Source organism: Oncorhynchus mykiss, chromosome 23, assembly GCF_057628025.1.
Source record: "Oncorhynchus mykiss isolate SJ-2025 chromosome 23, ASM5762802v1, whole genome shotgun sequence".
NCBI lineage: Eukaryota > Metazoa > Chordata > Actinopteri > Salmoniformes > Salmonidae > Oncorhynchus > Oncorhynchus mykiss.
Genome location: NC_143044.1, coordinates 23,514,527 through 23,531,093, shown reverse-complemented (window position 1 = coordinate 23,531,093; position 16,567 = coordinate 23,514,527). Strand labels below are relative to the sequence as shown.

Here is a 16,567-nt window from a genome sequence, read left to right as displayed (position 1 = left end):
TCTAAATGTCAGCTGGGTAACAGAGTACAACTTCCTACAAAATAATGTCAGACAAAATCAAATTGAAAGTTATTACAATTTGTTTTTACATTATCCAACAAAACTATCATAGTATTTTTGTTTTACAGATAAAGCTTTATTTAAGGAATTACGATCCCATACAGTACATGAGTTGCTAGCTATAGGAAGCACACTACCAGTACTATCTGTTCGACAGCACATCTCCAATGAGACGTTTGTTAAATAACAGTAACAACACATTTCCTCAGACATTATTTCACTCTTTTTGCCCAATCTTCTCTTATCTTCAGAGTATGGAGAAGAGTCTATTCTTTCGCAGCCACACCCCTAACTGTCGTTAAGTCTATGATCTTCAAGTACACTTGCTAAACAGGTGAGACACTGGTCCATTGAGTCTTCATCTTAAAGTTACTCCTTCTCATAGTAGAACCATTTATCCACTGGAAATAGAAAATCACATGATTAGATGTGTACAGAGTAAGTCAAGTTTTTCTTGCAACCTTTCGGTTACTAGTCCAACGCTCTAACCACTAGGCTACCTGGTTCTAACCACTAGGCTACCTGCCACCCCAGTGAATTCACATGAATCCATTGGGTCAATTCCATTTCAATTCAAGACGTAAACTGAAATTCTAATTTTCCCCACTGACGAAAAATTTCATTGGAATCTTAGCTTACTTCCTGAATAGCAATGGAATTGACCGTCATAAAATAAAATACGTGTGTACAACCATGCAGTCCTTTCCTATCATTCCAGGTTGGTCATAAAGTGACCATAAAGAGTTGGAGGTTTCCAATATGTCAAATAAATATCAGAGTCAAGGCAGGATCCAATACGTAAATATATGATCATAGCAAGGATCATTATTAACTATGGGAGTTATTTCATTTTTGTTGATTCATTTAGATCTGTTTTTATTATACGTTCAAGCAAATAGGCAGAATAACCAAATAACAATTGCATTATCAGCGCCCGTCCAACACATTTTCACAATATTCAATAAAACAAAGTAGATTCATAGTAAACGTTTCACAATCTTGAGGTAAAAATTGTTTTAAAGAGACTTACCTGAGCAGGGGATAGGATCTTCGGTTCCACAAGGGGTTGTCTAAAAAAAATCCAAACATAAATAAATACACATAATTGGATGGTCTGATTGAGCAATTTATAAATGTATATGCTAGACATGTTTGACCACAGCAGAGGCATGTAGGAGCACGGCACATAAAGGAGACAGGTCTGACCCGACCCTGAAGTTCTAGAAACTAGCCATAGAGAAGCAGACGGTACTGACCCCTTCTATGACAGCCTTGGCCTCGTCCGTGGAGCAGCAGAAGGGGCTGTCGCCAGCCGACACACACGTGTTTTTACTGCAGGATTGGAGAAAAAGGTCACATCAGTCAGGTATTCATTCATTTTGTATTCAGATTCAAACAAGTTTTTGCTTGTTCTTCAGAAGTAAGGTCTAATTTCACAAATTAAGTGGCAGGGCTTACATGTTAGAATTACGGATTGGGCCTTTAATTATTGATTTAATTTACAGTAATGATTTTAAGATGATGGGACTGTAACAAATGCCAGTTTTAGAGGTATTTTACTGTACAAGGATTGCAAATCGTGTATGCTCTCCTCACCAGTTGAGTCCTCCAGAGTTGGTCTTCTGAGAGATAAGTGCCTTCCAGAAGCCATGGGTGCTCTTGATTGTCTCAATGGCAAATTCCTGAGAAGGGGAAACACAGAGCTGAGGTTGTTGTAGGGCAAGGAAACATCCAGTTTGGGGTGGTTTTCCAGACAGATAAAGCCTACTCCTGGAAAATGCAAACTCAATGGAGAATCCCAAATGTGAGTGCATTTTAGTCCAGGATAGTCTTCATCTATGTCCGTGAAAACAGCACTACGCATTTCTGTATTTTAGCTGAACCGATCACTTTCAAACAAGCCTGTATTGAACTTCATTGGACACTGTATATTGTAAAAAGGTTATCGCATCCTCAGGGACATACTATGTTGCAACAGGATAATACAACCCTATGGGTCTTTCTAAAAAAATGTCAGTTCTTGTGCAACAAACTGAATTTGCCTCTATCTGGCGAACGCAATCTAGCCTTCTTGCATTCAACAACGCAACATTTAACAAGGCTATTGCAGACAGACTGACATTCAGGCTAAACAACTATCCATGAACAGTTGAAGTCGGAAGTTTACATAAACTAGTTGTAATGACTCCAACCTAAGTGTTTCAACCACTACACAACATTCTTGTTAACAAAACGTTCGTTTTGGCAAGTCAGTTAGGACATCTACTTTCTGCATGACAAGTAATATTTACAACAATTGTTAACAGACAGATTATTTCACTTATATATCACTGTATCACAATTCCAGTGGGTCAGAAGTTTACATACACTAAGTTGACTGTGCCTTTAAACAGCTTGGAAAATTCCAGAAAACGATGTCATGGTTTTAGAAGCTTCTGATAGGCTAATTGACATCATTTGAGTCAATTGGAGGTGTACCTGTGGATGTATTTCAAGGCCTACCTTCAAACTCAGTGCCTCTTTGCTTAAAATCATGGGAAAATCAAAAGAAATCAGCCAAGACTTCAGAAAATAAATTGTAGACCTCCACAAGTCTGGTTCATCCTTGGGAGCAATATCCAAACACTTGAAGGTACCACGTTCATCTGTACAAACAATAGTACGTAGGTATAAACACCATGGGACCACACAGCCGTCACACCGCTCAGGAAGGAGATGCGTTCTGTCTCCTAGAGATGAACGAACTTTGGTGCGAAAAGTGCAAATCAATCCCAGAACAGCAGCAAAGGACCTTGTGAAGATGCAGGAGGAAACGGGTACAAAAGTATCTATATCCACAGTAAAACAAGTCCTATATTGACATAACCTGAAAGGTCGCTCAGCAAGGAAGAAGCGTACTGTTCCAAAACCGCCGTAAAAAAGCCAGACTACAGTTTGCTACTGCACATGGGGACGAAGGTCGTACTTTTTGGAGAAATGTCCTCTGGTCTGATGAAACAAAAATAGAACTGTGTGGCCATAATGACCATCGTTATGTTTGGAGGAAAAAGGGGGAGGCTTGCAAGCCAAAGAACACCATCCCAACCGTGAAGCACGGGGGTGGCATCATCATGTTGTGGGGGTGCTTTGCTGCAGGAGTCTCTGGTGCACTTAACAAAATAGATGGCATCATGAGGGCGGAAAATTATGTGGATATTTTGAAGCAACATCTCAAGACATTAGTCAGGAAGTTAAAGCTTGGTCGCAAATGAGTCTTCCAAATGGACAATGGCCCCAAGCGTACTTGCAAAATGGCATAAGGACAACAAAGTCAAGGTATTGGAGTGGCCATCACAAAGCCCTGACCTCAAGCCTATAGAAAAATTGTGGGCAAAACTGAAAAAGCGTGTGCGAGCAAGGAGGCCTACAAACCTGACTCAGTTACGCCAGCTCTGTCAGGAGGAATGGGCCAAAATTCACCCAACTTATTGTAGGAAGCTTGTGGAAGGCTACCCAAAATGTTTGTTAAACAATTTAAAGGCAATGCTACCAAATACTAATTGAGTGTATGTAAACTTCTGACCCACTCGGAATGTGATGAAAGAAATAAAAGCTGAAATAAAATCACTCTACTATTATTCTGACATTTCACATTCTCAAAATAAAGTGGTGATCCTAACTGACTCAAGACGGGGAATTTTTACTAGGATTAAATGTCAGGAATTGTGAAAAACTGAGTTTAAATCATTTGGCTAAGGTGTATGTAAACTTCCCGACTTCAACTGTATCTAGATTGAAAAATCTGTTGTAGATGAGGGTGGATGTGGTACAAGGTAAATAGATGAATTAAAAGTATGTTGATGAGGATGGATGTAGCTACTGTAACAAGGCTGTGACAACTTCAAGGTTACAATACCTTGCCAAATACTACAGAGACAGGAGATGAGCCATTCTGGCTCGGGGCCAAAAGTTTACAGAACACAAACTCCTGTGTATGGGGTACAAGATGGATACCTTGTCTTTGAACTCTCCGTTGAAGGCAAACTGGTTCTCTGGTTTCCCATCTGGTACCTTGTACTTCCTGAACCAGTCCACGGTGGCCTCCAAGTAACCTGGCTTCAGCCTCTGGATGTCACCGATGTCTGAGGTTCACAGGATAGGGTGACGGGTGAGGGAAAATACTTGTGGCAATAGCAGTAGACACACATGCACGCAGCCACACACCCACATTTGGGAAAACATAGATGCATTGCATTCTTCACTTGCAGATGACTGTGGCAATAGGAATACACACTTGGGGGGGGGGGGATTGTTCAATCATCGCATTCTTCACTTGAGCAATCATATTCCAATACTACTATATGCAGTGACTTGGCTAAATGGGCACTATTAAGGAATGGCCTGTTATATTAGGGATTCTCTGTTTAGTCCACATCTAGCTCCTCCAATGCTTACTATTCAGGTCCTTAGCTTCAGGGTCCTCCACGTTGATGGCTATGACCTTCCAGTCCGTCTCCCCCTCGTCGATCATGGCCAAAACCCCCAGTACCTTCACCTTGATCACCTCCCCACGCGAACACACCTGGAGGAGGAGGCAGATTCATGATCAGTACAGCATAGAAAAGTAAGATATTGGTCACTTTCAATGATGGTCAGAAAGCAGATCACATGCTGAAGGAAAGTGCATTTCATCACGCAACCATAAACAAAGCTCATAACACAATATCTGTATAGGCAGCTGATGATGTAACAAACCCAGCTAAATTGGCGGGCATACTTTCTTGAAATTGGACTCCTTGCTTAGGTGACGAAAAGCTGCTTTGAATGACACCTTAAGCATGTAGGAACGGCAGAGATTGAATGGAAGAAAAAATATCAAGATCTTAAAAAAGGCTCCAAAAGGTTAATAGTAGTTAGAAGATAAAGTGCTGTACCTTGGTACCGATTTCACAGACGTCGATGGGGTCATTGTCACCACAGCAGTCAGTGTCTTCATCTTTGTGCCCGGGATCCTCCCAAGTCTACCGAGAAAGAGAAATACCACAGTCAAATACCACAGTAATGTTTGAATGCAGAAACAGTGACACACTACAAGGATTATGTTGGAATGCCAAAAGTCTTGTACAGTCGCAAGCCTGTACTTGCATTTCAGACCATGTGCAGTTTGGTGACTGTCTGACCTGAGGTATTGCTCCATAGTTCCAGATGTAGCCTTTGTGGGGGAAAACATTGGCGACGTAACGTAGGTTCCCCTTCTTCACATCCTGCTTGATCGGGTTCAATGGGTCTTTGGTTGCAATCTGGAAGTAGAAAAGCCAAACATTATTGAATTATCTTTTGTGTCTTATTTTGCTTGACTAGCAAGAGAATCTTGTTTCTCACGTCTTTAAGTGCCTTTTGGCAAACTCCAAGCAGGCTGCCTTTTCCTGAGGAGTGGCTTCCGTCTGGTCACTCTACCATAAAGGCCTGATTGGTGGAGTGCTGCAGAGATGGTTGTCTCCCATCTCCACGCAGGAACTCTAGAGCTCTGTCAGAGTGACCATCGGGTTCTTAGTCACCTCCCTGACTAAGACCCTTCTCCCCCGATTGCTCAGATTGACCGGGCGGCCAGCTCTAGGGAGGCTTGGTGGTTCCAAACTTGTTCCATTTAAGAATGTTGGAGGCCACTATGTTCTTGGGGACCTTTAATGCGGCAGAAATGTTTTGGTACCCTTACCCAGATCTGTGCCTCGACACAATCCTGGATCAGAGATCTACGGACAATTCCTTCGACCTCACGGCTTGGTTTTTGCTCTGACATGCACTGTCAACTGTGGGACCTTATATAGACAGGTGTGTGCCTTTCCAAATCGTGTCCAATCAATTGAATTTACCACAGGTGGACTCTAATCAAGTGGTAGAAAGATCTCAAGGATGATCATTGGAAACAGGATGCACCGGAGATCAATTTCGAGTCTCATAGCAAAGAGTCTGAATACTTATGTAAATAAGGTATGTTTTTTCTTTTTAATACATTTGCAAAACATTCTAAAAACCTGTTTTCACATTGTCATTATGGGGTATTGTGTGTAGATTGATGAGGAAAAATATTTGATCAATATTAGAATAAGGCTGTATACTTTCTGAAGACAGTATGTATTGTTTTTAACTGGCTAATAAAAATCAATCAAGGTGAACCTACCTCCATCTTTGCATTTGTCCACCTTGGTACTTCAACAACCACATGGAAAATGTTCTGAAAGAGAAGAAAGCAATGACTCATACTTCATTAGTAGTAAACAAAGATGTTTGTTCGCTGAGCTCCCCACTTGTGCCATCAAACCCCTGCAACTCATCCAGAACACTGCAGACCGCTTGGTGTTCAACCTTCAAGTTCTCCCATGTCACCCCCCTCCTCCACACACTCCACTGGCTACCAGACAAAGTTTGCATCCACTACAAGACCATGGTACTTGCCAACGGAGCAGCAAGAGGTACTGCCCCTCCCTACCTCCAGGCAATGCTCAAACCCTACACCCCCAACCCGAGCACTACGTTCTGCAACCTCTGGTCTCTTAGCCCTCCCACCCCTACGGAAGGGCAGCTCCCGTTCAGCCCAGTCCAAGCTCTTCCTTGTCCTGGCACCCTAATGTTGGTACTAGCTTCCCCTTGAAGCTAGGACAGCAGAGTCCCTGTTCCTGCCCCTGCCCTGAAAACATCTGAAACCATACCTCTTCAAAGAGTATCTTAAATCCCCCCCCATTTCCAAGCAGAAGTGCTTATCCAGAGCAACTTACAGTAGTGAGTGAATACATTTTCATACTTGTGTCCCATGATATCAATATACCCAGCAATAATTTATTTATGCCTATGGCTATGTTGGAGGAAAGGAAAGGCCATCCAACTCTGATATATTACTCCAGAGAGATAAGACAATGATTAAAGAGTTCAGTGTTGAAGTGGTAAAGACCATTGCTTTGACAAACAGACTGACATTACTAGCGGTACTCCTACTCTCCCACACGCATAGGGAACAAAAATGAATACATTACAAACAATTCCAACCACGAATGCTATGGAGATACAATAACTCAATGACATCGTTAAAGGTGCAGTATGCAGAAACCACTAGCATTTCCTGGTTGCTAAAATTCTAAGTGATAACGAATACAGTTGTTTGTGTCATCCGTTTCGGGAAAGTACTTGCATGATTGTGTACCCAACTCACTCAGGTGCTTCGCTATATCACATTTGACATTGTCCTTAAGTTTGAGTTAATTTGCACACACAAAAAAAAATCATACAATGATGGAAAGACCTGTGTGTTGTTCTTGCAGACAGAGAAGAGGTCCAACTTCTTAATCATAGCCTCAATTTTGTCCCGCACATTGAATAGAGTTGTCCCTGTAATCCTAGATTCAGATCATTCTGGCGAGAAAAAACATAACCCAGATAAGCCAGTCGTGTGAGAAACTCATCATCATGCAAGCGGTCAGACAAGTGAAAATGATGGGTCAGTAAAGAAATTTAAGCTTGTCTCTCAGTTCATTAAAACGTGTCAATACTTTGCCCCTTGATAACCAGCGCACTTCTGTATTTTGTAAAAGCGTTACATGGTCGCTGCCCATATCATTGCATTGTGCAGAAAATACACGAGAGTTCAGGGGCCTTGCTTTAACAACGTTAACCATTTTCACTGTAGTGTCCTTCCTATTTCACAACAAAGCATCCTTCACTCAAGCTGCCAAACATACCCTCGTAAAACTGACTATCCTACCGATCCTTGACTTCGGCGATGTCATCTACAAAATAGCTTCCAATACTCTACTCAGAAAACTGGATGCAGTCTATCACAGTGCCATCCATTTTGTTACCAAAGCCCCTTATACCACCCACCACTGCGACCTGTATGCTCTAGTCGGCTGGCCCTTGCTACATATTCGTCGCCAGACCCACTGGCTCCAGGTCATCTATAAATCTATGCTAGGTAAAGCTCCGCCTTACCTCATCTCACTGGTCACGATAACACCCACCCGTAACACACGCTCCAGCAGGTATATCTCACTGGTCATACCCAAAGCCAGCGGCTCATTTGGCCGCCTTTCCTTCCAGTTCTCTGCGGCCAGTGACTGGAACGAATTGCAAAAATCGCTGAAGCTGGAGACTTAAAATTTCCCTCACTAACTTTAAACATCAGCTATTTGAGCAGCTAACCGATCGCTGCAGCTGTACATAGTCCATCTGTAAATAGCCCACCCAATCCACCTACCTCATACCCATATTGTTTTTATTTACCTTTCTGCTCTTTTTCACACCAGTATCACTACTTGCACATCATCTGCTCATCTATCACTCCAGTGTTAATTAATCTCCTAAATTGTAATTACTTTGCTACTATGGCCTATTTATTGCCTTACCTCCTCACGCCATTTGCACACACTGTATATAGACTTTTTTTTTTCTCTATTGTGTTATTGACTGTACGTTTGTTTTACTCCATGTGTAACTCTGTGTTGTTGTTTGTGTCGCACTGCTTTGCTTTATCTTGACCAGGTCGCAGTTGTAAATGAGAACTTGTTCTCAACTGGCCTACCTGGTTAAATAAAAGTTAAATAAAATAAAACATTTGACTAAGCTACCTGTCTAAGCTACCTATTTGACATTGTGTTGTTATTTCGCTGAACACTAGATGGCTTCATTTTAGGCAGTGAAACGAGGCTACTCAGGCGAGAAAACCTCACCCAAATGTATAGCCCTGTTGGAAAATAGAAATGTAATCACATTTTTACTTGGCGTACCCCCGTACCCAGGTGGGAATACCTGGTGTAGAGTCACTGTACCATCTAAACCGCTGTAAAATATATTTTCATTTTCATTGGTGAATGCGCGAGTGGGTGTGTCGAAAGGAAAGTAGTGGGTGTATCGAGACCGCTCTACTATAGGTTAGACGGTTTTGATTGAGATGTTTTTGTGGTGAATGACTTCAGGATTTTTGGTGTCAGCTCTGACTTCTGTAGGTAGAGTCGCAGGAGTCGACTCTTGCTCGACTCCCAAAACACGAAGAAACGAATGCGCGCACACACACACACACACCATCTCATATATTGCAGTCCTACTAGAAGACAACACGTGTTCAAGAGGACTGACATGAGCATGATGCTGCCCATTTGCCTATAAAAGGCCCATTTTGTTTGAATATATAAATACTATTTAAGCGATATCTTATGGGATGATACATACAGATTACCAAGATACAGTATAGCCCAGTGGTTCTAGGATCCCTGGCCTGGGAGTACTTGTCCTATCCGCAGGGGGTACTTGAACTTATGAGACCGTAAGCTTACTGGTAAAATGTACATGAGGGGGTACTTCAGGGGTACTCCGGGCACAGCAAAATTCAGTTAGTGGTACAGTAACCAAAAAAAGTTGGGAACCACTGGTATAGCCTGTGCTCACAGTTCTGAGCGTCTCTCTGCCTGCCCCGATCCGAACTCTCACTCACCTACTCCCCTTTCTGTTCGCTATGAAAAACTCATGTGTTTTGTTTTTGGTCTGTTACGTGTAGAATAGCTCAGCATACTCACTGATAGCCCCTACTTAAATGAACTTGCTCAAGACCTTGTAATCCAAGAAATTGCGAAACATAGCATTGCGATAGCCTATAGCCTAGATCTTTTGATTACCAATGCACTGTTCTGAATGTCTGCCTGGTGGCCGACATGCCTGGCTGTGCCCCTCCCATCCATCTCTCCCCTTGCTAGCTCGGTCTTTCTTTGCTGTGAAAGATGAGAGTTTGTGTTCTCCAAGTAGACCACGGGAAAAAAATTATCCGTTGCAAAAAATACAGAATCTTAAGAGTCGAAGCTTGACACCCAGAAATAGGAGTCAGGGATTTGATACTTTTGGAGTCCACTCCCCACCAGTAGTTTTCTCCCCAGGCAACTACTATATATTGAACTACCGTACCATGAGAGTCAGGACTTCTGTTTTTAAGTCCGAGGACGAGTCATATTTCACTGTTAGTTTCACACATAATTGTATATTTTCTGTTATAAAACTGACGACTGTTTATTAGTTTTTAAAAATGATTGATGATGGGTGTACTGTTGTTTCATGCGTTGCATGTGTGTGCTTACTATGACTGTCACCATGATATTGGCTATTAGGTACTCGTCGAGCGGGAGCAAAGGGCACTGTGTCCCGGTGTGGTTACTGTATTATTGCTGTTCAGGCCCTCACCATTGAGTAGTTGACTATGTATGCATGTATGTATGCATGCATGTATGTATGTAACCAAGGTGACATCTAGATGGTTATCAATAGGGTTGAACATTTTGGGGAATATTCAGAGGTGGAAACTTTGTGGGAATTAATGGAAATATATGCAAATTAATACCATTTAAATGTAGATGTTTTTTGCATTGGATATATTTACCATATATGGAGACAGAAACATAAACCTTTTACCTTATCATAACTAGACATAATTGCAAATGATTCAATCCTTCCAATAGAAGTCAAAAAAACAATTTAGTTACAAATGTAACTTTAATTAAATGAGATTAATATTCACATGGAATGATTTCATTGAACAACAAAAGAAAGGGAATATCGAATGATCCCCAATGATCCATCGCATCTCCCAAAAACCTTTCCAACATACATCTGTAAAATGATAGTCTAGAAACTAAAGCTTTGGTTGTCTCCCTCTCAGGCTTCCATGTCTTCTCCCTAGACCTCCTCAATGTCCACCTTTTGAACATCAGACTCTGAGGCCACATCTTCACTATCACTTTCCAATCTTGTTGAGGATGGCTCGTTGTCAGGCTCAAAAAGGGTCAAATTTGCCCGGGTGGCCAATTTTTCAACCCTGCAGTTTCCTCTGCTTGGAGCGACAGTGAAGTGGTCAGGACAGTACAGATTTATTCTCTTACATCTGCAAGCAGAGTCTGAACATCAGACATGATGGCATTGTCTCCCTCAATCTGTGCAATGGCTACTGCTATAGGTTTCAGGCTGCTTTACCACTCTCTCCCAAAATACATAATCCAGGAGGATCCTCTTGATGGGGCTGTCCATATCGGCAGACTGTGATATGGCCATCTCAACCCTTGTATTGGTCAGCCTGTTGCGTGCTTTGGTGTGTGTTCCCAAACAAGGACCAGTTGCGCACTGAGGCGGCTGATGGTTTGTGGGATTTGAAGGCAACGGGGGAAAAAGCCTCAGATCCACAAAGTCCCTTCCACCAGGTGGCTGATGAGATATGTTGGCACGACTGCAATATTGCATCTACATCCCAAAGCCCTTGCTTGGAAGTGTACTCTGCCAGACTGCCAAGAATCTTGCCCTCATCCAGGCCAAGGTGGCGAGACACTGTAGTGATGACACCATAGGCGTTGTTGATCTCTGTACCAGACAGAATGCTCTTGCCAGGATACTTGGGGTCCAACATGTTCGCAGGGCTTCAGGCAGAAGTCTTCACGCTTTTTGATGTATTTCAGAACTGAAGTTTCCTCTGCATGGAGCAACAGTTAAGTGGGCAGGGCAGTACGGATTTCTTCTCTTACATCTGCAAGCAGAGTTTGAACGTCAGACAGGATGTGCAATGGATACTGCTATAGGTTTCAGGAGTTTCAAACTACTTACCACTCTCCCCCAAAATACATCATCCAGGAGGATCCTCTTGAAGGGGCTGTGATATGGCCATTTCTTGGAGAGTCCTTCCCCTCCAGGAGACTGTCAAACATGATGACAACACCACCCCAACGGGTGTTGCTGGGCAGCTTCAATGTGGTGCTCTTATTCTTCTCACTTTGCTTGGTGAGATAGATTGCTGCTATAACTTGATGACCCTTCACATACCTAACCATTTCCTTGGCTCTTCTGTAGACTGTATCCATTGTTTTCAGTGCCATGATGTCCTTAAGGAACAGATTCAATGCATGAGCAGCACAGCCAATGGATGTGATGTGAGGGCAGGACTCCTCTTTAGACCAAGCAGCCTTCATGTTTGCAGCATTGTCTGTCACCAGTGCAAATACCTTCTGTGGTCCAAGGTCATTGATGACTGCCTTTAGCTCATCTGCAATGTAGAGACCGGTGTGTCTGTTGTCCCTTGTGTCTGCTCTTGTAAAATACTGGTTGAGGGGTAGAGATGTAGTTGATTATTCCTTGCCCGCGAACATTCGACCACCCATCAGAGATGATTGCAATACAGTCTGCTTTCTCTATGATTCACTTGACCTTCACTTGAACACTGTTGAACTCTGCATCCAGCAAATGAGTAGATAAAGCATGTCTGGTTGGAGGGGTGTATGCTGGGCAAAGAACATTCAGAAATCTCTTCCAATACACATTGCCTGTGAGCATCAGAGGTGAACCAGTTGCATACACAGCTTGAGCAAGACATTCATCAGCAGTTCCTCCATTGAGACAAAAAACTACTGATTTCAGGAGGACCATGAGCTGTTGCTATCGATAAGGTATCGGATTCATCATTTTCACCTCGAATGAAGTAGAGGGACTTTTGTCAGAGATTGTTTGTTGTAAGCGCTGAGGGACTTTATGCACTTGGCCAGTTGATTCTGCATCTTTGTTGCATTCTTCACATATGATTTGGCACAGTATTTGCAAATGTACACAGCTTTTCCTTCTACATTAGCTGCAGTGAAATGTCTCCACACATCAGAGTGCCAATGGCATTTTCCTGTAAAGATGATATAATTGTAAAAAAAAAAGTTTTTTTTAAATACAATTCCATGTACAGATAAATACTTAAGCAGTTAGATTAAAACAACTCCTTTGTAAGATACATGTTTTAAAATTAAACATGTATGGAAACAGGTGAATTAACACTCAGTTAGCAGGCTCAAGCAAGTTAAAACCCACAAGGTAGCAAAAACTAACTAGCAGAAATTGTTAAGTTAGAAATGATTTAAAAACACACTTTGCTGTAGGATATTTACTAGTTAACAAAAAAATCATGTATGTCATAAAATACACTGCTCAAAAAAAATAAAGGGAACACTTAAACAACACAATGTAACTCCAAGTCAATCACACTTCTGTGAAATCAATCTGTCCACTTGGGAAGCAACACTGATTGACAATAAATTTCACATGCTGTTGTGCAAATGGAATAGACAACAGGCAGAAATTATAGGCAATTAGCAAGACACCCCCAATAAAGGAGTGGTTCTACAGGTGGGGACCACAGACCACTTCTCAGTTCCTATGCTTCCTGGCTGATGTTTTGGTCACTTTTGAATGCTAGCGATGCAGCCACTCTAGTGGTAGCATGAGACAGAGTCTACAACCCACACAAGTGGCTCAGGTAGTGCAGCTCATCTAGGATGGCACATCAATGCGAGCTGTGGCAAGAAGGTTTGCTGTGTCTGTCAGCGTAGTGTCCAGAGCATGGAGGCGCTACCAGGAGACAGGCCGGTAAATCAGGAGACGTGGAGGAGGCCGTAGGAGGGCAACAACCCAGCAGCAGGACCGCTACCTCCGCCTTTGTGCAAGAAGGAGCACTGCCAGAGCCCTGCAAAATGACCTCCAGCAGGCCACAAATGTGCATGTGTCTGCTCAAACAGTCAGAAACAGACTCCATGAGGGTGGTATGAGGGCCCGACGTCCACAGGTGGGGGTTGTGCTTACAGCCCAACACCGTGCAGGACGTCATGCCTCGCTCCATCCACCAACGCCACGTTGCACCACAGACTGTCCAGGAGTTGGCGGATGCTTTAGTCCAGGTCTGGGAGGAGATCCCTCAGGAGACCATCCGCCACCTCATCAGGAGCATGTCCAGGCGTTGTAGGGAGGTCATACAGGCACATGGAGGCCACACACACTACTGAGCCTCATTTGGACTTGTTTTAAGGACATTACATCAAAGTTGGATCAGCCTGTAGTGTGGTTTTCCACTTTAATTTTGAGTGTGACTCCAAATCCAGACCTCCATGGGTTGATAAATTTGATTTCCATTGATAATTTGTGTGATTTTGTTGTCAGCACATTCAACTATGTAAAGAAAAAAGTATTTAATAAGAATATTACATTCATTCAGATCTAGGATGTGTTATTTTAGTGTTCCCTTTATATTTTTGAGCAGTGTATATTCACCCCACACAGTATTGTAATCAAAACTTACCAGAAAGCATGTAGTCCTTAGCTCAGACAGTGTAGTAGTGTGGGCTCAAAGCATCTCAATTAATGTGCAAGACTGAGAATCAGCTGTACATGTGATGGAAGAATGCAGTGTGCATGCAGAGGGTTGCAATTCCATTGAATTGGGGATAGTTTAACCAAAATATGCCACAAGACCTAGAATTGCCTTATGTGTATCTCACATAATAGGTTCACTGTTATAAGCTAACTTTTTTGATGAATTTAAGCAAAATTCCCAGGCTTAACTTCCAATGGAAAATTTACCGGAAAGTTTCCGACCCTTTGCAACCCTAGTTATCAATATTAGTTATTTATTGTGTACTCCGCTATCCTACTTGAAATACAATTCCACGTAGCTACTGCCGGCGACACAATAATAATGTTACCCATTAGGAAGCACAACACCTCGCCGGCTTACTATCGACTCGTAGTGCAGCCCAATCAGCCACGCAAAACGGTCTTGAATGGCAACAAATCTGCCCAAATAGCTGATTTGCTTTCCATACATCTATTCCTTTAACCCGGACGACGCTGGGCCAATTGTGCTCCATCCTATGGGACTCCCAATCATGGCCGGTTGTGATACAGCCTGGAATCAAACTAGGGTCTGTAGTGACGCCTCTAGCACTGAGATGCAGTGCCTTGGACCGCTGCACCACTTAATATGTTTGCTTGAGCTGGTGTACAAAACCGAAAGTAAAAGATGCAAAAATGAAACTTAAGAATGAGAAGCATAGAAATAGAGAACATAAAAACAACATATACCACTTCTTAGATTTGCTTTAAATGAGAATGACAGATCTACAACTCACATTTCTATGTGCATTTGTTCAGGTCACCCAAAAAGATTAATATTGCAGATTTAACCATGAGTCAAAAGTTAGACTAAGTGGGTATCTTTCTATAAAGAAGCAGTTGAATTGATATCCCATCTCCATTCAGTGTGTGTGTGGTATGTAATGAGGCGTTGTAGCAGGATAAATGTGACATACCTGGCTCTCATCAGCATACATAGGTATGTCATGGAACGGGGAGACATACTTTCCATCAGCATTTTCTACAGAGAACAGACGACATACATCATGAGAATGGGATATTATGAGTGACCTTTAAGTTTAGTGTGTGTAAATGTATGGAAGTAAGAAATCATACACTTACACATGATACAATTAACCCCCAGTGTAATGGTAATTAAATGCGCAATCATAAAGGCGGCACTGTACGCAACCAATTTGAAAAACTGCTACATCACATTTTGAACAATGATACATTCAGGCTAACACTGGTTACATGAGAAACACCTTTTGTTTGACAGGTCTTAATGCATAGTCTTGATCTTAGAAACTGGGCGTAACCCACACGTACTATAGCTAAAATATGATTTATCGAGGTTACTGGTGTGGTATCCCAACAAGACTAGCTAACTAATATTATCGCGATTTTTGGGGATTCCACACCAGCAGACTAGCTAACTAATGTCAGAAATACCACAATGACAGGATAACTTTAACACACTAAAACAGCTGAATTGGATCTTGATACCGGTAAGGCAAATTCATGTCTAGCAAACCGGCAAAACTGGTCCATGCAATTGCTAGTTACTGTATGTCTGCTCAACTCAAATGGGGAGCAAAGGTCAAAGCGCTGATGTATGCATATACTCAACGATCCTAACTAGGTGCAAATACCTGTGAAATCTACACTTGAACTTGACTTTAGGAGTATACAAACAACGCAAAATTAATAAATAAGTGGGAGGTGGGGCCCGATCCCACTAGTAAGCCGGCAAATCCACAATGGACTCGACCCTTGCCGTATTATAGCTAGCTATTAACTAAGCTAGCTTAAGCTATATTTCCATTAAAAAGTGGACCACACTTACTGAAAAACAAACGATAGCTCAATGTATTGGGGTTTCCCCTCTCTTCGACTGTGAAGCTCATGTTAAGTCTGTGTTGGGCTCTTGCCGAGGATGCAGTGATGGCTAGTGTACTGAGTGTTGCAAATAAATCCACCTAGAACTGTATCGCACATGCGCATTTCTAGACAGAAAGCTTAGAAAGTGTGCTGCAACTGCGCATAATGAATAATCATAAACGCATGATGGAGTGTTCACGGGCTATCAAAATTCAGAACCTCCGAGTTAAAATAAACCTAGTTATTTGCTTTGAGCTTTCTATTTGGTTGACTCTGATACCTTTCAATTGGGTATTATCTTTCTACAACGAGTTTTCCATTCTGCGTTTTCTATTTCTGACTAGCACATCTGAGTTGCCTATTAACGCAGCATCACAAACAAAATGTTATGCTGTGTCCTTAACCGAGTGGGAAGGTGGTATTTACCACATACGACTGTGAAAAATCCACCTAAATGCCCCTCCAA

At 42.2% G+C, this 16,567-nt stretch overlaps 1 protein-coding gene and 1 long non-coding RNA gene across 2 annotated transcripts; both read right to left on the bottom strand.

Annotated features, from left to right (window-relative positions):
* Positions 1-114: 114 nt before the first annotated feature.
* Positions 115-16,250, bottom strand: LOC110502609 (inorganic pyrophosphatase). Its single transcript, XM_021580784.3, has 11 exons — positions 16,067-16,250; positions 15,177-15,241; positions 6,221-6,274; positions 5,220-5,339; positions 4,974-5,060; positions 4,495-4,621; positions 4,054-4,181; positions 1,657-1,742; positions 1,317-1,392; positions 1,091-1,130; positions 115-461 (listed from the first exon to the last, which is right to left on the bottom strand). The coding sequence occupies exons 1-11, from the start codon at positions 16,125-16,127 to the stop codon at positions 430-432; spliced, it is 876 nt and encodes a 291-aa protein (XP_021436459.1). The 5' UTR covers positions 16,128-16,250; the 3' UTR covers positions 115-429.
* LOC149972547 (uncharacterized) lies at positions 10,548-12,724 on the bottom strand. The gene is made up of 2 exons (XR_016491006.1): positions 11,665-12,724; positions 10,548-11,587 (listed from the first exon to the last, which is right to left on the bottom strand). It is a non-coding gene; the product is annotated as an uncharacterized LOC149972547 (long non-coding RNA).
* Positions 16,251-16,567: the final 317 nt, after the last annotated feature.